This window comes from Martes martes (genome assembly GCF_963455335.1).
Source record: "Martes martes genome assembly, chromosome: 1".
Lineage (NCBI taxonomy): Eukaryota > Metazoa > Chordata > Mammalia > Carnivora > Mustelidae > Martes > Martes martes.
The window spans coordinates 115,883,564-115,903,583 of NC_137888.1; the positions used below are offsets into that span (position 1 = coordinate 115,883,564).

The 20,020-nt window shown below is 38.8% G+C and overlaps 2 protein-coding genes and 1 pseudogene across 6 annotated transcripts in view; 2 read left to right on the plus strand and 1 right to left on the minus strand.

Moving 5' to 3' along the window:
* Positions 1–17,092, plus strand: part of NCBP2 (nuclear cap binding protein subunit 2) — a 34,899-nt gene extending 17,807 nt beyond the window's left edge. The window contains exon 6 of one of the 3 annotated variants that reach the window (XR_013968361.1): positions 15,473–16,518. Coding sequence is in view for 1 of the 3 variants with exons in the window: in XM_080829537.1 (XP_080685663.1) it covers positions 15,473–15,476 (4 nt within the window). In the remaining 2 variants the exon portion in view is untranslated. Of the gene's footprint in view, positions 1–15,472 lie in introns of all 3 variants that reach the window. The other 2 variants (XR_013968362.1, XM_080829537.1) reach the window with 2 other exon arrangements.
* Positions 1–20,020, minus strand: part of SENP5 (SUMO specific peptidase 5) — a 49,188-nt gene that overhangs the window by 9,479 nt on the left and 19,689 nt on the right. For both annotated transcript variants that reach the window (XM_080829516.1, XM_080829515.1), the window contains exons 3-6: positions 13,136–13,241; positions 12,854–12,992; positions 12,564–12,611; positions 9,071–9,148 (exon numbers count right to left, since the gene is read on the minus strand). In XM_080829516.1, coding sequence (XP_080685642.1) covers positions 9,071–9,148; positions 12,564–12,611; positions 12,854–12,992; positions 13,136–13,241 — 371 coding nt within the window. The remainder of the gene's footprint in view (positions 1–9,070; positions 9,149–12,563; positions 12,612–12,853; positions 12,993–13,135; positions 13,242–20,020) is intronic.
* LOC308358990 (small ribosomal subunit protein eS24-like) lies at positions 16,200–16,595 on the plus strand (annotated as a pseudogene). Its single transcript has one exon. The product of its transcript is annotated as a small ribosomal subunit protein eS24-like (transcript).

The following is a 20,020-nucleotide window of genomic DNA, read 5'->3' on the forward strand; positions in this document are numbered from 1 at the left end:
AATAATAATAATTATTTACACATCCTTTACAATCTAGAAATATTTACTCTTCCATTCAAAACCCCAGTTGTGGATTGGTTGATAAAGTAGTAGGTGCTCAATAAACACCTATAAAAAAGTGAATGGGTTTCTTTTTTCAGATATTTTTTGAGAGATGGTTTTTGGTTTTTCTATTGATTCCATGGGTTAAAACAATCACAAGGCTATTCTCAACTACATCAGATTCTTATAAGGTATTTCTCAAGCCTTCCTTGCTTTCTGATATTCAGATAATGTCCTGCTCTAGATGAATCTTCTACTAGTCAACATGATCTTGGAGCAAAGCACTTTAGCAGTTCTACTTTTCCAATTTTTGCATCCATTAACCTGAGAAGTGAGGTGGACAGAAGGAAATATGAGGACAACTGGTCCTTCCCAATGCATAAATTGTATCTAAAACAAGGACTCATATCTAAAATACAATATTAAATGAGACCAAATTTATATTCTTCTCAAAAAGAAACTTTTTAATTTAAAAATTTTCGAAATAAATACAGAAAAAAGTACACTTCAGTGTATCTTTCCAGATTATTTTTCTTTTTAATACGTCTTCTCACACTTTTTTTCTTCTCTCAGAGATTCTGAGAGAAAGCATACCCAAGAACATGAGTGGGGTGAGAGGCAGAGAGAGAGGGAGAATCTCAAGCAAACTCTGTGCCGAGCGCAGAGCCCAGTGCAGGGTTCGATCTCACGACCCAGAGATCATGACTTGAGCCAAAACCAAGAGTCATACACTTAAATGACTAAACCACCCAGGCACTTGCCCCCCAACACACACTTTATACATACAATTAAGAATGATACGTGTGGAAGATTATACTATTGATCCCAAGCTGTTGTCCTCCCCATAAAAGGAGTACACAGAAGCTTTACTGTCCCTCCCAGGTGAAGAATATAGTCCTATCATGTGATCTGCTTTAACCCATGCTCTGTAAACAGAAGCAAACTTACGTCATGATCAAGCTGAAACTTCCGGAGCCATCATGTGGCCCTGAGACTGTTAATGTCTCAAGATTGGTGTTGTTCCATCACTCTGGGTTCCATTTAAGGAATAAAGATGAAAAAGTATAGGAACCTCTCCTTAGATGCAGGAAAAGCATTTGATAAAACTCAACATCCATTTAGGGTTAAAAACTCAGCAAACTAGGAATAGGCGCAAAACTTATTTAACCTGATAAAGAATATCTACAAAAAATCCCACATGGGTGCCTGGGTGGCTCAGTTAGTTGAGTCTCTGACTCTTGGTTTCCACTCAGATCATTATCTCATGGGTCATGGGACTGAGCCCTGCTCTGGGCTCTGCACTCAGTGGGGATTCTAGCCCTCTGCCCCTTCTCCCTCTCGTGTGTGCTCTCTAAAATAAATAAATGAATCTTAAAAACAACAGAAGCAGCAACCCTCTGATTGACATCATAAATAGTAGGAAAAGACTGAATGCTTTTTTCCTAAGATTGAGAACAAGGCAAAAACATTCTAACAGAAGTCCCAGCCAGTGCAATGAGGCAAGAAAAACTGGCATACAGTTTAGAATGGAAGAAATAAAACACTACTTACAGACATGATTATGAAAATCTGACAATCTACAAAAAAACTCCTAGAGGAGGAGTGCCTGGGTGGCTCAGTCGGCTAACTGGCTGACTCCTGATTTCAGCTCAGGTCATGATCCTGTGGTTGTGGGACTGAGCCCTGCATTGGGCTCTGTCCTCACCAGAGTCCGGCTTGAGAATCGCTCTTTCTCCTTCTCTCTCTGCTCCTCCCGCAACATGTACACATGTGCTCGCTCTCACTCACTCTCTCCAAAATAAATAAATAAATCTTAAAATTAAAAAAAGCAAAAAAGCTCCTAGAACCAGTAACTCCAGTAAGGTCAATGGCTATGAGGTCAATTCACACCAAACAACTGGAAGATAACATTTTAAAAATTCCATTTACAGAAGTTTCAGAAATATGAAATCCTTAGGGTTTTTTAAAGATTTTATTTATTTATTTGACAGAGATCACAAGTAGGCAGAGAGGCAGGAAGAGAGAGTGGGAAGGAGGCTCCCCGCTGAGCAGAGAGCCCGATGTGGGGCTTGACCCCAGAACCCTGAGATCATGACCTGAGCCGAAGGCAGAGGCTCAACTGACTGAGCCACCAGAGAATGAGAGAGAGAGAGAGAGAGAGAGGACGAGAAGGGAGAGATCAGAGGGAGAAGCAGACTCCTCACCAAGCAGGGAGCCTGATGTGGAACTTGATCCCGGGATTCCAGGATCATGACCCAAGCCAAATGCAGTTGCCTAACCAATTGAGCCACCCAGGCACACCAGGGTTATGTTTTTTAAAAATATGTGCAAGACCTGCATACTAAGAATTACAAAATACTGCTGAGAAAAATGAAGAGCCAAAATAAAGGGAACATATACCACATACATGGACTGGAAGACTTGATATTGCTAAAATGTCTATTCTCCCCAAACGAACATATAAACACAATCCCAATCAAAATCCAGCAGATTTTCTTTAAAAAACAGACTGACAAGCTAATTCTAAAATTTATATGAAAATGCAAAAGACCTAGAATTCCCAAAACAGTCTGGAAAAAGGATAAATCTAGCCATCTTACACTGATTTCAAGATGTACTATAAAGATACAGTAATCAAAATTGTGGTATTATTAACATTAAGAACAAAGGTCAATGGAAATGAGCATAAAGTGCAGAAACAGACCCATACATATGTGGTCAGTTGACTTTCTACAATGGTGCCAAAGCAATTAAACTAGGAAAGAGAAGTCTTTTCAATGCAAATGACAATTGGAACAACTAGATATCCATATGGAGAAATCCTCAAAATTAAAGATCTTTACCAAAACACACAATTAAAATAAGTAGAAAAGCCACAGACTGAAATTACAAAACCTAGACCTGACAAAGGATTTATATCCACAACAGTAATAACTCTTTCTTTACCACAAATCTTTTCATTTGTATCACCCACCCATTTTTCTATTTAGTTGGTGAAGTCTTTGTCTTATCCATTTATATAAATCCTTTATGCATTAAGAAAATTAGTTCTGTGACATTAATGGCAATTTTTTCCCCAGTTTGTCATCTTTTTTTTTTTTTTTAAGATTTTATTTATTTATTTGCCAGAAAGTGACAGTGAGAGAGGGAACACAAGCAGGGGGAATGGAAGAGGGAGAAGCAGGCTTCCCGCTGAGCAGGGAGCTCGATGTGGGGCTCGATCCCAGGACCCTGGGATCATGACCTGAGCCAAAGGCAGTCGCTTAAGAACCGAGTCCACCCAGGTACCCCTCCCAGTTTGTCTTTTTACAATTACTCCTTTTTTTTTTTTTTTCTTTTTGAGAGAGAGCTAGAGTGTTCTCATGCTGGGGAGAGGGGAGGGTGCAGGAAATGACAGAGGGAGAGAACCTTAAGCAAGCTCCACTCCCAGCACAGAGCCTGACCACAGGACTTGATCTCACAATGCTGAGATCATGACCTGAGCTGAAATCAAGAGTGGGATGCGTAATCAACTGAGCCACCCAGGTGTCCCCTATACTGCTCCTGTTTTAAATAGTTATTTTTCTTGTTATGTAACTGAATTAATTCACTTTTCTTTTATAAACTTTTAAGTTGTACAGAGAACAGACTTAGCTACCCTGAGATTATTTTTAGCAAGTTCTTGTAAGGACTTTTTTAGTACTTTCATGGTTTTATTTATTTTTGTTGCATTCAAATCCTTGGTCATTCTGTAATTTATCTTCATATAATCTAGTTTAGTGAGTACTTAATTCTTCTATTTTTTATTTTTTCTTTAGTGATAAAGGCATTTATGGCCATTAACTTTCTTCTCAAACCAGCCTTCATAATGTTCCACAGTGCTTGGTAAGATGTGTTCCCCCTTTCCATCCCTTTTTATTTTTTATTTTTTTTAAGATTTTATTTATTTATTTGTCAGAGAGAGAGAGGGAGAGAGAGAGTGAGCACAGGCAGAGGCAGAGGGAGAAGCAGGCTCCCCGCCAAGCAAGGAGCCCGACGTGGGACTCGATCCCAGGACGCCGGGATCATGACCCGAGCCGAAGGCAGCCGCTCAACCAACTGAGCCACCCAGGCGTCCCTCCATCCCTTTTTAGACAATTGGTATATAAATTCTTTTTAAAATTTTTAGATCCAAGTGTTTCATATGCAATTATATGAATATCTGTAAAATTTTCAGATTGATAGATTTTTTTGGCCACCTTTATTTTTTACTGAACTGTGATCAAAGAATAACATAGGTAATAATTTTCTATGTGGCCAAATAAATGCATGATCAGTTTTTACAAAATCTAGTATAGAGCTATTAAACTAAATGTAGTACTGGTTGTATTATTATTTTATGATTTTGTTTTATGTCAGCCTGCTCTATCCAACTACGAGAAGTCTCCTGCTATCACTATTTTATCACGGTCTCCTTCTGTAATTTTGTTAGATTTCTATATATTGAAATCTTATCACACAATTTACTTTTTACCTTAATATCTACCTCATCTGCTCCTAATACTGCCATTCCTCCTTTTTGGCTACCACTTTCTCTCAGTTTACATTTGTCTAGTACCTCTTTAACTGTCGCTTTGTTTCCAACCTTTCTTGTTCATTTTACGTTTATTTGTCATATACAGCATATACAGATATACCTCAGAGATATTGTGGGTTCAGTTCCAGACCACTGAAATTAAGTGAGTCAAATGAGTTTTTTGGTTTCCCAGTACACATAAAACTTATTTACACAAACTGTAGGTCAAGTATACAGCTTAAAATAAACATACCTTAATTAAAAAATAAACATACCTTAATTAAACAATAAACATACCTTAATTTAAAAATACTGCTAAAAATGCCAACCATCATCAGTGCTAACTCACTCTCAGTGAGCCGTAATCTTTTTGCTGGGGAGGGTCTTGCCTCAATGTTGATGGCTCCTGACTGATCAAGAAGGTAGTGTACTGAAGGTTGGGTGGCTGTGGCAATTTCTTAAAATTGGATAACAATGAAGTTTACAACATCGATAGAATCTTCCTTTCACAAACAATTCCTCTGTAGCATATACTACTACTTGACAGCATTTGCCCACAGAACTTCTTTATCAACCAGGTTTATGTAATACTGTAAATCCTTTGTTGTCATTTCAGCAATTGTCACAGCATCTTCACCAAAAGTAGATTTCATCTCAAGAAACCATTTTCTTTGCTCATCCATAAGAAGCAATTCCTCAGGGTGCCTGGGTGGCTCAGTTGGTTAAGTGTCTGCCTTCGGTTCAGGTCATATAGGATCAAGCCCCACATTGGGCTCCCTGCTCAGTGGGGTGTCTGCCGCCCCCCCCACTTATGTTCACTCTCTTTCAAATAAAATCTTTTAAAAAATTAAAATTTAAAAAAACAAAAAACAAAAAACTCCTCAACTGTTCAAGTTTTGTCATGAGATTCCCGCAATTCAGTCACATCTTTGGGCTCCACTTTTTTTTTTTTTTTTTTAAGAGTTTATTTGAGAGAAAGAGAGAGTGCAAGGCGGGGAAGGGGCTGAGCACAGAGGCAGATGCGGGGCTCAATCGCATGACCCTGAGACCATGACCTGGGCCGAAATCAAGAGCTGGCCGCTTTACTGACTGCAGCACCCAGTGCCCCATTCAGGCTCCACTTCTAATTCTAGTTCCTTTACTATTTCCCACACATCTGTGGTCAGTTCTTCCACTAATATCTTGAACCCCTCAAAGTCGTCCAAGAGAGTTGGAATAAACATGCTCCAAACTCCTGTTTATGTTTCTATTTTGACCTCTTCCCATGAATCACAAATGTTCTTAACAGCATCTAGAATGATGAATCCTTTCCAGAAGATTAACTATAGATTAACTATGACCAGATCCAACCGAGGAATCTACGGCAGGTATAGTCTTATGAAATGTATTTCTTAAATAATACGACTTGAAAGTTGAAATTACTCCTCAATCCATGGACTGCAGAACGGGGTTTATGCAGGCATGAATACAACATTAACCTTGTTAGACATCTCCATCAGAACTCTCAGGTAATCAGATGTGTTATCAATGAGCAGTCTTATTTTGAAAGACATCTTTCTGAGCAATAATTCTCAACAGTGGGCTTAAAATATTCAGTAAACCATGTTGTAAATGGATGTGCTGTCAGCAAGGATTTGTTTTTCCATTTATAGAACACAGAGAGAGAGTAGATTCAGCATAATTCTTAAAGGCCCTGGGATTTTCAGAATGGTCAATGAGCACTGGCTTCAAATTCAAGTCAACAGCTGCATTAGCCCCTCCCTAACAAGAGAGCCAGCCTGTCCTTTGAGCCAAGTATTCTGACTTCTCTTCTTTACTATGAAGGTCCTAGATGGTATCTTTTGCCAATAGAAGGCTGTTTCATCTGCACTGAAAAACTGCTGCTTAGTGTAGACACCTTCAGGAGTTATCTGAGCTAGCTCTTCTGGAGAACTTGCTGCAGCTTCTATATCAGCACCTGCTGCCTCCCCCTACACTTTCATGTTACGGAGACGGCTTCTTTCCTTAACCCTCATGAACTCACCTCTGCAGGCTTCCAACTTTTCTTCTGCAACTTCCCCTCACCTCTCTCAGTGTTCATAAAATTCTTGAAGAGAGTTAGAGCCTTGCACTAGATTAGGCTTTGGCTTAAAGGAGTGTTGTATCTGGTTTGATCCTCTATCCAGACAATCACAACTTTTGTTGTTCTTAGCAATAAGGCTATTTTCACTTTTTTGTCATTCATGTGTTCACTGGAGTAGCACTTTTCCTTCAAGAAGTTTTCTTCTGTGTTCACAACTTGGCTGTTTGGCATAAGACGCCTGGTTTTTAGCCTATCTTAGCTTTTGACATCCCTTCCTCACTAAGCTTAATCATTTATAGATTCTGATTTAAAGTGAGAGACATGTAATTATTCCTTTCACTTAAACAGAGGGTTAATTTAACTTGAACACACTGTGGTATTACTGGCCTAATTTCAAATTCCTGTGTCTAGGAATACGGACGCCCAAGGAGAGGGAGAGATGGGGAACACCCAGTGGGTAGGACAGAACACACCTAGCATTTATAAAGTTTGCCATCTTATATGGGTACAGTTCATGGCACTCCAAGACAATTATAACAGGAACAAAGACCACAGATCACTATAAGAAATATAAAAATTAAAAAGTTTGAAATACTGCAAGAATTACCAAAGTGTGACATAAAACAATGTGAGCAAATGCTATTGGAAACACAGCACCAACAGACTTACTTGATACAGGGTTGTCACAAGCCAATTTGTAAAAAATGCAGTATCCACAAAGCACAGGAAAGTGAACTGCAGTAAAAGAAGGTATACCTATATGTGGCTTGTACCACTGGATGGGATGCAGTGGTGTTTATACAGGAAAAATTAAGGATCACTATTAGGGGACTGTTCAAATTAAAAATATATACCCGTATAGTGGGATGCTACTTAACCAAGAGTGATGTAGGTTAGGAAAGATGATCATATACTGTACTTGGAAGTCATTTTTCACATTTCCTTCTCCTTCATTCCCATAACCTATCTTATCACCCAAGTGACAGATTTTACTTCCCACATTATACTCATATTTATGTACATATCCCATCTGTCCTACCGTTCTAATCCAGAGTACCATCAACAGTACTTCACAATAGCCTTCTGTTCTACCCACAGCGGCTTGGCTCCCATACCCATCTTCTTCAGTGCTCCTACAAACTGGATGATGTCACCTAAAATCCTTCAGTAGATTCCTATACATTTAAGATAAAATTCAAAACCTAGACCTTAAGGTCCAACATCTCTGATCAGGTCTACCTCACGCCACTCTCTTCTCTGCTCTCTGCATTCCAGCTACACAAGCCGCCTCACATGCTTCTTCCACCATAAAATAATGATTATCACTGTGTGTTTACCATGCGCTTAATGGTTTACACAAATTATTTCATTTAATCCTCTCAACAAGGTAAATAGTCATGATACTACCATTTGACAAATGAGGAAACTGAAGCTTAGAGGAATTCAGCAATCTGCCTAAGGTCTTACAGCCTAAGTGAAGTATGGACTAGAATTTGAACTCAGCTCTGAGTCCTAACTTCATTCTGTCTTATTCCAGATTTGTACTCTTCAACCATGTTTCATTTATCTTGGCATTACTAATGATGCTTTGCACATATTACCTAAATAGCAATGTTCATTCAGGTGTTTGTACTTAGCAAAAAATTATTTCTATCCACAGCTACTCACAACAAGACTTACTCCTAATTTCTATAACCAATACAGTATAAAAAAAGTGAAATGCTACAGTATCTCTAGACCTATGGCTGGAATTTGAACTCACTGGTAATTTTGTCAAAATATCAAAAATAGAATATAAATAGGCTTTTAAAGTAATGTTTCTGGCATTAGTCAATGGCTACAGAGAGAAATTAAGGTTGCAAGGAGCCTTAGGGATTACTCTGATTTATCATTTTGTTTTATAAACAGCATTCTAAAGTCCAGAAAAATTGTCTTGTCCCACCTGCACGGCAAGCTAATAGCAATGCTGGAACCATGAACTTCCAGCCCTGTGCTTTTTTGGGGAATATTCCAATCAACTGGATAGATTCAGATTTTTACTAGTATCTTGTGTTTCAAACAGTAAGATGTAAAAAACCCCCCAGAACTATCATATTAAAAACAACTATCATATTAAAGTTTTTTTAATTTTTTTAAAATATATTTTTAATTTATTTATTTGACAAGCAGAGAGGTAGGCAGAGAGAGAGGGAGGAGGAAGCAGGCTCCCTGCTGAGCGGAGAGCCTGATGCAGGGCTCGATCCCAGGACCCTGGGATCATGACCCGAGCCGAAAGCAGAGGCTTTAACCCACTGAGCCACCCAGGCGCCCCTAAAGTTTTTTTTAAGAGTCTTTCTAATTAATATCATATTGACATTAAAGTTGTTACCCTTCTACTCAAAATGGCTTCTCTGCATTTCAAATTTAGAATCAAAAAGAAATAAAGGGAATACCTTTTTAGTCCATCTCTTTACTCCATTATATCCTTTGGTTACCAGCTGTCTGTGAAAAAAGCTGTTGAAGAAGTGAACCTAGAAGAGACATCAAATACAAGCACCCAGATTATATTAAGCTGTGCACAGATTTAACTTCAAAAGAAAATGGAAATTAAAAAAACCCTTGTATGTAAGATAGACCAAAAAGTGAGGGAAAGTTTCTTCTATAGAAAACACATTACATGATTCACAGAAGATTCTGTTCCAGATTTTCTTAGAACAACGGAGTTCTATAGTCAGAACTGGGACAGTAAATAAATAGATCACCTAAATCTAAGCAAGTGGAGAAGCAACCTGACAAATCTCTCCAAATCTTGTGATAAAACTGAAAGAGGCTAAGAAAGAATGAGGTAACATTACCTTGTACTCAAGGGATATGGCTTACAAAATTAACGCCCTCTAAGGATGTGGATTTGCAGACTCCTGCTGTCATAACTACTAAAAGGCTTTAAAATGAGTATTTCTAGCACTGAAATTTCTGACTTAGAAATTAGGATCAGCTCAACTGAGAGAGTAAGCATCTTGTGGTCTTAAACTGTTCACTCGGTAACTCTGACTCACTTGAGATGAAAATACTTCCCCTAGTTGAGGTTTTCAGGTTGTGATCACCAGATCAGCAGTACCAGCATCACCTGGGAACTTGCTAAAATGCAAATTTTCAGGCTCCACCCCAGACCTCCTAATGAAGAAACTGAGGGTAGAGCTCAGCAATCCAGAAGATCCTAATGCACATTTGTTTTTAGAACTCTGCAGCTTAAGATGTCAATAAAAAGAGCTTGTCGCAGCTATTTCTAGAACAGTGATTCTCAAACTTCATGGTTATCAGAATACGGAGGGCTTATTAAAACACAGATTGCTGGGCCTCACCTCCAGTTTCTGATTTCGTAGGGGTGGGTTAGAGTTCAGAATTTTGTATCTCTAGTAAATTCCTAGGTAATGCTGATGCTGGTGGTCTGGGGACTACACTTTGAGAACGACTGCCTTAAGTATCCTTTTAATCCAATGAAGGTTCAGAATTAAATGTAAAAGTAATGAAGGTAAATTATATCCTTGAAACTAATACTTTTATGTTAAAAATCATCTATATGTGGTTAGGTTTAAACCTTCTGGTGATGATGAGAATTTTACATAAAAGAGAATCCAACAGACTAGCCTCATGATTCCAATTTATTTTTTTTATATTTATTTTTAAATTCATATTTATCTATTTATTTATTTATTTGACAGAGAGAGAGAGAGATAGAGAGACAGGAAGAGAGGGAATACAAGCAGGGGGAGAGGGAGAGGGAGAAGCAGGCTTTCTGTTGAACAGGGAGTCCAACTTGGGGCCCAATCCCCAGACCCTAGAATCATGTCCTGAATCCAAGGCAGACGGCTTAACGACTGAGCCACCCAGGCGCTCCTCATGATTCCAGTTTAAAATGGAAAACAGATTTGTGGTTTTAATGGGAAGTTATATGACATTTTGTCTATATTCATAGTGTTGGAATCTCATATGCATTATATCTACCTGTTTAAATTATTAGATTTATAAAAGTTTATAAAGTACTTGGAAAGGTTTTATATGTTGAACTCAAAGGCTGCCCATCAGGCAATCTGCATATTCAGAAAAATTACATTAAAAAAATAATTTTAATAATATCCAAGTTCTTATGGGAATTTCAGAGTTCAAGGAGGGTTTTTTTGGGGGGGTTGGTTTTTTGTCTTAATTTTTTTCTTTTTTTGTTTATACTTTCTCTCATTCATTCATTATTTGACACAGAGGCGGGGGGTGCGGAGAACAAACACAAACAGGGGGAGCAGCAGGCAGAGGGAGAAGCAGGCTCCCCATTGAGCAAGAAGCCTGATGTGGGGCTCAATCCCAGGACCCTGAGATCATGACCTGAGCCGAAGGCAGCCACTTAACTGACTGAACCACCCAAGTGCCCCAGGTTTGTCTGTATTTAAACACAGTATCAAAGATTAATCTACAAAAAAAGTGATAATACTACTATATTAGATCTTTAAAGAGAACGAAACTTTAAATTAAAAGCTTAAAGCAAATAATATATCCCTTTTGTGTATCTCCCCACTGTTAAAAAAGAGACAGCAAGCCCAAAATGGAATCTAACTTAGTGTTGACTTATGCTTAGCCCATGTCACCAAACCCAAAATACCTAACCTAATTGCAACTTCACTTTCTCTCAGGACTGTAGTCTTAATAGAATTACCTGGTCAGCACTACTGAGGTAATCTGCCTGTTAGACCCTGTCTTCCCCTAGAGGAAGGTGACTTTGCTGCAACCAATCTGCTCTTTGCTAGTAACTTCACTGTCCTGCCCCTTCTGCCTTGTAAGTCTTGTATTCTGTACAGCTCTTCAAAGCTCCATTTTACCTATTAGTAAGATGCTGCCCAGTTCATGAATCATTTGAATAAAGCCAGTAAGATTCTTAAATGTACTCAGTTAACATTTATTTCTTAATACCTTTTTTATTTTTAAAAGATTATTTATTTATTTGACAGAGAGAGAAGAAACAAAAGCAGGGGGAGTGGGAGAGGGAGAAACAGGCCTCCCACCAAGCAGGGAGCCTGATGGGAGCCTCAATCCCAGGACCCTGGGATCACAACCTGAGCCGAAGGCAGATGCTTAATGATTAAACCACCCAGGCGCCCTCTTAACACCATTTTTAAAAAAGCCTCCTTGGGGTGCCTGGTTGGCTCAGTCAGTGGAGCATGTGATTCTTGATCTCAGGGTTGTGAGTTCGAGCCCCATGTTGGGTATAGAGATTACTTACAAAGAAAATCTTTAAAAAAAAAAAAAAAATGTCTCCTGAAGAATCAGCATACCCACTTTGAAACAAATATGCAGAAAATGATGGCATCGGACTTTTTTATACTAAAATATTGTAGAGAACTTCTGTTGAACCCTAGTACCTGAACAAGACAAAATCGAACACTTTTAAAAATCTAAGGAATGTCGGGGCGCCTGGGTGGCTCAGTGGGTTAAAGCCTCTGCCTTCAGCTCGGGTCATGATCCTGGGGTCCTGGGATCGAGCCCCATGTCTGGCTCTCTGCTCAGCAGGAAGCCTGCTTCCCCTTCTCTCTCTGCCTGCCTCTCTGCCTACTTTTGATCTCTCTTTCTCTGTCAAATAAATAAATACAATCTTTAGAAAAAAAAATTTAAGGAATGTCAGGGATGCCTGGGTGGCTCGGTCAGTTAAGCATCTGCCTTCGGCTCAGGTCATGATCCCAGGACCAATTCCCCACTGGGCTCCTTGCTCGGTGCGGAGCCTGCTTCTCTCTCTGCCTGCCACTCCCCCTGCTTGTGCTCACTCACTCTCTGACAAGTAAATAAATAAAAACATCTTTAAAAAAAAAACCTAACGAATATCAAATAAATACATAAAGTTAAAAAATCTCATTTTAATACACAAGGATTCTCTCTCCTGAAGAAGAGTAACTTTGCACTTACTTTGTCTGGGACTGCATCCATTATCAGCTCACCGTACATATTAATGACCTATAAAAAGTCAACATAAAACCAGCTTACTAACCCTATACAATTCATAACATCCCACACAGAATGAGTAACACTGACAATTTACCGTTTGGATACTGGGGTTAGTGAATGAGTCACTTCAGTAAGGGTAAAGAATCTTTGAGTCTAAAAGATAACTGCGAGGCCAACCCAAAGATTAATTATATTTTATGGTCCAACATCCTCTGCAACTTTTCCACACCAAGAACCCACAATATACTAACCTGGTCATTCAACCAATTCTGACCATCCAGAGTTGCTAGATCATCCATATCCAGCATGTGCTTATTGTAGAAGATGCGGAAGTTGCATTTTTGATGTCTGGCCCGATAGTTTGTTATTTCTCTATTGATAAATGGTTTTCTGAAAAAGAAAGATTTTGAAAGAAAAGAGACATGAGTTCTACTCAATTTATTGCTAAGTATCTTCTTTTTTTAATTAAGAGAAAAGTCATATATACCAACAATTTTATTTTCAAGGGCTTAACTTAAGCATCACTGACAAACCTATTAGAAAAGTCTTCATTAAAGACGTCTTTTAGTCTTCCAAGGACATCTTTTTCACTGAGTGGGACCAAACTGCCATACTTCTTCATAACCTCATCTAGGAATCCTTAAATAAAGGAAGAAAAATTACAGTGGAAAAAACATTTCCAGAAAAAGTCATGCTCCCAATACTTAACCTATACACGACACTTACCACACATTTAACCTACAATACCATATTATGCTACAAAGAAATCTTTTAAAAGTACGTTTGTAAAGGATAAAATAAAAGAGATCAGGCCTTCACCATTCCAATCTAAAGAGAAATGCCCAGAGAACTCCTCTACTTACTACATGGAATGCCTCCTGATACATGAATCAATTAATAAAGTCAATTAGATCTTTAAATTTACTCCACTGAATTTTTTTTTTAAATGTGGCCAATCTGGATGACTTTCAAGAAACAAAAGAATGTATCAGTTTGACATTGGTGGAACATAACAGGAGCCAGCAGAAGATGCCCCTCATGAAGTGGATGTTAAATGACCCATCAAGCCATAAAGTTAACATGTACAACAGCACTCCACCAACAAACAGAAATGAGATTCTGGACCCAGTTCCAGCATGGGGGTATGTTCCTTCCACCCATAACACGAAGCAATTCTTGGATACCAGCAGGCAGTCCGAAAATTCAACTCAAGTCTGATCCTATCTAGGGATGCCTGGGTGGCTCCATTGGTTAAGTATCTGCCTTCAGCTCGGATCATGATCCCAGGGTCCTGGGAGATCGAGCCCCTCACTGGGCTTGCTGCTCAGCGAGAAGCCTGCTTCTGCCTGCCACTCTGCCTGCTTGTGCTCTCTCTCTCTGTCAAATAAATAAATAAAATCTTAAAAAAAAAAATAAAAAAGAGAGAGAGAGAGAGAGAGAGAGAAATGCCCGAAGGTAATATTTCACATTGGCTTTTTAAGCTACTGATGCACTATTAGAGAGGGAATCACTAGCTGAAATAAAGACTGACATCCTTCGGTAGCTTAACCTTGAAGATGAATCCTATCTCCTGAAGAGTGATACCTAAAGGATTTAATCATCTGGTTAAATGTCTATTATATTTGGTGGTTGAAGGCATTATCTTTTTAAAAATCACAATCACAATTTCATTGTTGAGATCATTGTCACTGTGTTCTTTGGTAAATGTGTATAAATTTCACATCTCATAGCAAGGGACAAATTCTAAGGCATTTTTAATATCATACAATTGGGTAGTGTTATTATACTTCTGATACCAAATAACCCTGTAAGGTGAACTACAACCGGGGAGGCACATTTAAGAGGGGAAACAAAGGGTGACCTTGGCCAGAATACAGGATAGTCTTCAGGTGGCTTCCCAGAGGATCCACTGAAGAAACATACCTGAAAAAGTCCTAGGAAAGTAGAACCAGAACATTATTTCTAAGGAAATACAAAGAAGCTGAGGGAAGGCTGAGAGGCTCACAGAAGTGCTGACTTACGGTATTTATTCATTGATGCTGAATGGGCAGAGCAACAACCTAGTTAACCCTCAGTCTGACAAGTCTACTGAGTTAAAATGGGAAGAAAAGATACTGTTAGCCACTTATTTTACCCAGCTCCTTTTTCTCCATTTCTAACTTCAGAGAATGGCCTCTGGTACACACTGATACAGAATGGAAAAAAAAGAGCACAACGAAGTGACTGTCCCAGGAGTGGAGTGGTGTATTTTGTGGGTCTGAGGGATGGGAAGACAAGGGTTTGAAAAACCTATCTTCCTTCTGTTAGTCTCCCACCAGAAGGCCCCCAATTTGAAACACTTAAGAGCAAAGATCAGGATATAGTAAACAGGGAAGAGTGCTTGTTTGCCTGGTTCTGGTCTGGGCTTTAAGCATACAGAGACAGAAAGAGAATCCCTTGTTGCAGCTTGATTAAGAGTAGGAAGTAAGGATTTAGGGCCTCTAAACTAGAAATAGAGCATGCAGTTGCCTGTGTTTACAAGATCCTATAGTTACCTAAGAACAGTCTTATGTCTACTGGGGAGAATGAACCCAAACAGAAGATAAGGAATCACAACATTTGAGATACTGCATTTGAGGAACAAATTTTATACAGAATAATGCCCCTAATAACAAAAGATTAAACTTTAGGCCGAGCAACCTTAATTGAGACTCCTCAAATAAGAAAACAGTTTCCTCTATCAAGGGGATATGGACCCCAATTCCAAACTAGTATCACAGGAAAGAGGTGTCCTTGCTAACAATTTTATTATCTATGGATAGTAGTGTTTTGGGGATTTTAACTTATTATATATTTTTTCCTCTTAACTGTATTTTTGTTTTCACTTTCAGATGATAAACAAGGATTTCCAATGCAGTAGAAAGGCCCTGCCTGCATCTTCAAGGAAAACCCTTCACAAAGATAAACACATCTCACTGGGACCAGAAGTAAAATGGCAGTCAAAGAGCACTATCATAAACCAAGCACTAATACATCTCATTTCATCCTTATAACTACCCTGTGTTAGACAGCATCCCTACTTTACAAATGGAGATAGGAACCTTAGGGAGGTTAAGGAACTTTCCCAAGTACCCTTAACTAGCATATGGCAAAGTGAAGATTCTGACTGTGATCATGGTTATAGGACCGCAGAAAGTGAACCACTAACTATTATGCTATGCTATATCCAAAGCAGAATACCTATTATCTTTTCTCTACAAAAGCAGCTTGTTTTTCCCATTTAATACCCATTGGCCATTTCCCTTCATCCTTCCCTTTTAATACCCATTGGCCAAGAATTACCCAGAAAACTTCTTAAAATGAGAATTAAATCCATTATTCTTTACCCTCTTGCATTCATGAAACTAATGAACCAAAAAGGAAAAAATGCATCTGGAATACACAATTTCTCTTACTCCCAAAGTGCTAAAACATCAATGTGACCAAGAAACAAAGGATTAAATGTTAGGAAAAAACAAAACAACAAAAGCTATAATTCAAATTAGAGTCCATCCTACAAGTACAAAAGGTAGCAATATGGTTCTTTTCCTACTGGCTGCTTGAAGCTTGGCCACCATCATGAACGAAACATTAACTTTCAGGACCACGAAGTTCATGACCAACCTACTACTTCAGCAGAAACAAATGGTCATTGATGTTCTTCACCCCAGAAAGGCAAGAGTAGCTAAGACAGAAATTCACCAAACAGCTAGCCAAAATGTGTAAGATCACACGAGATGTCATCTTTGTATTTGAATTTAGAACCCATCTTGGTGGTGGCAAGACAAGTGGCTTTGGTATGATTTATGATTCCTTGGATTATGCAAAGAAAAATGAACCCAAACAGACTTGCAAGACATGGCCTATATGAGAAGGAAAAAAACCTCAAGAAAACAGCAAAAGGAACACAAGAACAGAATGAAGAAAGTCAGGGGGACAGCAAAAGCCAATGTTGGTGCTGGCAAAAGGGAGTAGATTCTGCAGTGACTTATCTGTGAAGACTGTGCAGATTTTTCATGAGAGGATTAATAAACTAAGAACTTAAAAACAAAAAAAGTCCCCACAAAAGGTAGTAATATGAAAAACACAACCTGAGGTGTTATTTCATAAGTTAAATTGCTCATTTTTTTAAAAAAGATTTTATTTATTTATGTGACAGAGATCATAAGTAGGCAGAGAGGCAGGCAGAGAGAGAGGGGGAAGCAGGCTCCCCGCTGAGCAGAGAGCTGGATGTGGGGCTTGGTCCCAGGACCCTGGGATCATGACCCAAGCCAGAGGCAGAGGATTTAACCCACTGAGCCATCCAGGAACCCTAAAATTAAATTTTTAAATTTTTAAATTTTATTACTCGTTATACATATGTGCAGGATTTTAATGTTTATGGAGTCAAACTGGTTTATTGCTTTTGAGTTTCCTATCATGCTTTAACATGTATTATCAATGTGGAGATTATAAAATGGTCTTTCTTGTTTAACAGCTTTACTGAGTTGTGATTTGCATACACACACACACACACACCACACTCCTAAAGTGCACAGTTTTTTGTTTGTATATTCAGAGCTGTGCAACCATTACTACCACCTAATTCAAGAACAACTGCATTACTCCACTAAGAAAATGTGTACCTGTTACCAGGCACTCCTCATGGCTCCCTCTCTCCAGCCTCTGGCAACTATTAACCTTCTTTCTCTATCTCTGTATTTGCCTACTCTGGACATTTCCTTTTTTTTTAAGATTTATTTATTTATTTATTTATTTGACAGATAGAGATCACAAGTGGGCAGAGAGGCAGGCAGAGAGAGAGGAGGAAGCAGGCTCCCCGCTGAGCAGAGAGGCTGATTCGGGGCTCGATCCCAGGACCCTGGAATCATGACCCGAGCTGAAGGCAGAGGCTTTAACCCACTGAGCCACCCAGGTGCCCCGACATTTCAAATCAATAGAATCATATAGTCTGTGGCCTTTTGTGCCTGGCTTTTTTCACTTAGCATGTTTGCAAGTTCATCCACACTGTGTACAAGTTTGTGTGTATTTGTTTCTAATACATTTTTAATCCATTTGGAATATACTGACATAGGAATCTATTTATTTTCCTTCAAAACCAATTTTATGCAGTATTTAATACAATTATGAAGTAAGTAAATTGTAGTAAGTACAACTGGCTCATGATAAATATATCAATCCACTGCAGTGAGCATAATGCGCAGTTACACTGGAGAAGAGCCAGCATGCAGCATACCGTGGAAATTCATATTAGCTAATGCTATAGAAGTCAGTTAAAGGAGCATCTACTGTACTGACTGTCCCACACTGATTCTTATTCTAATTGCTTTATTAATCCTGATTAATGAGGTTCCTTTATTTGTTGAAGTTGTCCTTTTCATTGTGCTGGCCTTCCCCAGATATTGGTGATCAACTGTGGGCTTATCTCCACTTGTGTAATTTGCTGATGTGGGGAGGGCTGTGATGGGCAGTAGCTATTGCTCTGCCTTGAACTCTTTCCAGTGGGCATGGAAATACTAAGCAAACCCCTAAAATGGTTCTTCAGGTTCTTTTTTCCTTCAATCTATTAAGATAATTACAGATCACTAAGTGTACATTCTATAAAAATTCCTATTTCCTGATGTCATGTTCTAGTTGTACTGTATGCCACAGTCAATTTATCAGTTGCTTTTGTAAGTGCTATATCTCTATAAGTTAACTGGTATCTGTGTAAATGCTCACTGTTTCAGGCTTATGTATCATATCATGGTTCTGCTAACTTTACAGTAGGGAAATTTATCTTTCCCTATTCTAGGACAGTATAAACATCAGAAATAGTTTTGTTTTTTTTTTTTTTAAAGATGTGCTAGGGCTCTGTACTTTGTGTCTTTTTGTAAAGTAAAACTTTTTATACATACTTAATGGTTAGGAAAAAAAAGTGTTCAGAATTATTTAAACTACCAACAAGTAATGCTCCTACCTCCCCAGAAAAAGCCCTTTGAGGGGGGTGCCTGGGTAGCTTGGTTGGGCATCTGACTCTTGGTTTCGCTCGAGTCATGGGATCAAGCCCCACGCTGGGTTCCACATTCAGTGGGGAGTCTGGTTCCTCTCTCCCTCTGCCCCTCTGCCCATGTGTGCATGTGCGCTCTCTAAAGTAAATAAATAAATCCTTTTAAAAGTAAAAAACAATGACATATCTTTCCAGATACAACCTATACAAATGCACGTGCACAAATATACATGTACTTATCCTATATGTATGCATCTCTCTCTTAACAAAATGCTATCACCCAGTTTTGCAACTTGCTTTTTTTCTTTTTATATAGACAGCTTTCAGTTTCAAAATACAGACTGAATGTTTTCCTTAACAGCTTCATAGTATACTATTAGGTGGATGTGCTGTAACTTATACTTCCATAGAAATTTTTTTTAGTTGTCTCCTGTTTTTTTTTACCACCAGGACAATACTATAATATCCCTGTACAAATATATTCATATCTTGGATAAATTCCAAGGAGGGGAATGGGCCAAAGAGTGATACTGCCACACTATCTTCCAAAAATGTTTACATCAGCTTACTCACAGGGTAGATTTTGACAAGAAGACTTCTTAAAAGTAGGATGTAAAAACTTGAACCCATAAAGACAGGTAAGTTTCACAATGAAGAATTGATAATTTCCTTTAAGCAAAATTACCACACACTAAATCAGGGTACTTTTACCTTTGGAAGGGAAAAACTTAAACTCTTGTCACATTTATTTCATTTTATAAGATTTTATTTATTCATCTGACAGAGAGCACAAGCAGGGTGAATGGCAGGCAGAGGGAGAAGCAGACTCCCCACTGCGCAGGCAGGCCGATGCAGGGCTTGATCCCAGGACCCTGGCATCATGACCTGAGCCAAAAGCAGATGCCTAACCAACTGAGCCACCCAGGTGCCCTGCTTATGACATTTATAGCTAAAATTTAACATTTTAGAATGATGCTAAGGTCTAGGAAGGTAGGAGCCAATGTTTACCACTCCCTGCCACATTCTTAGAACTAACACAGTGCCTGCCATATAGGAAATTCTCATATACCAAAATAAGTAAAATAGAAATAACCCAATCCAGTAGAAAAATAGGCAAAGGAAAATATATACAAACAAAAAATGGCCAAGTAACACAGAAAAAGATGTTCAAACTTTAAACTTAAAAATGCAAATCAAAACAAAATAAACAACACAAACAAAACACAAATCAAAACAACTGGGGCACCTGGGTGGCTCAGCTGGTTAAGCATCTGACTTCACTTTGGCTTGCGTCATGATCTCAGTGTTGGGGGACTGATGCCTACATCAGGCTCCACAATCAGTGAGGAGTCTGCTTGGCATGCTCGCTCTCCCTCAGCCCCACCCCAACCATGCATGCACACACATGCCT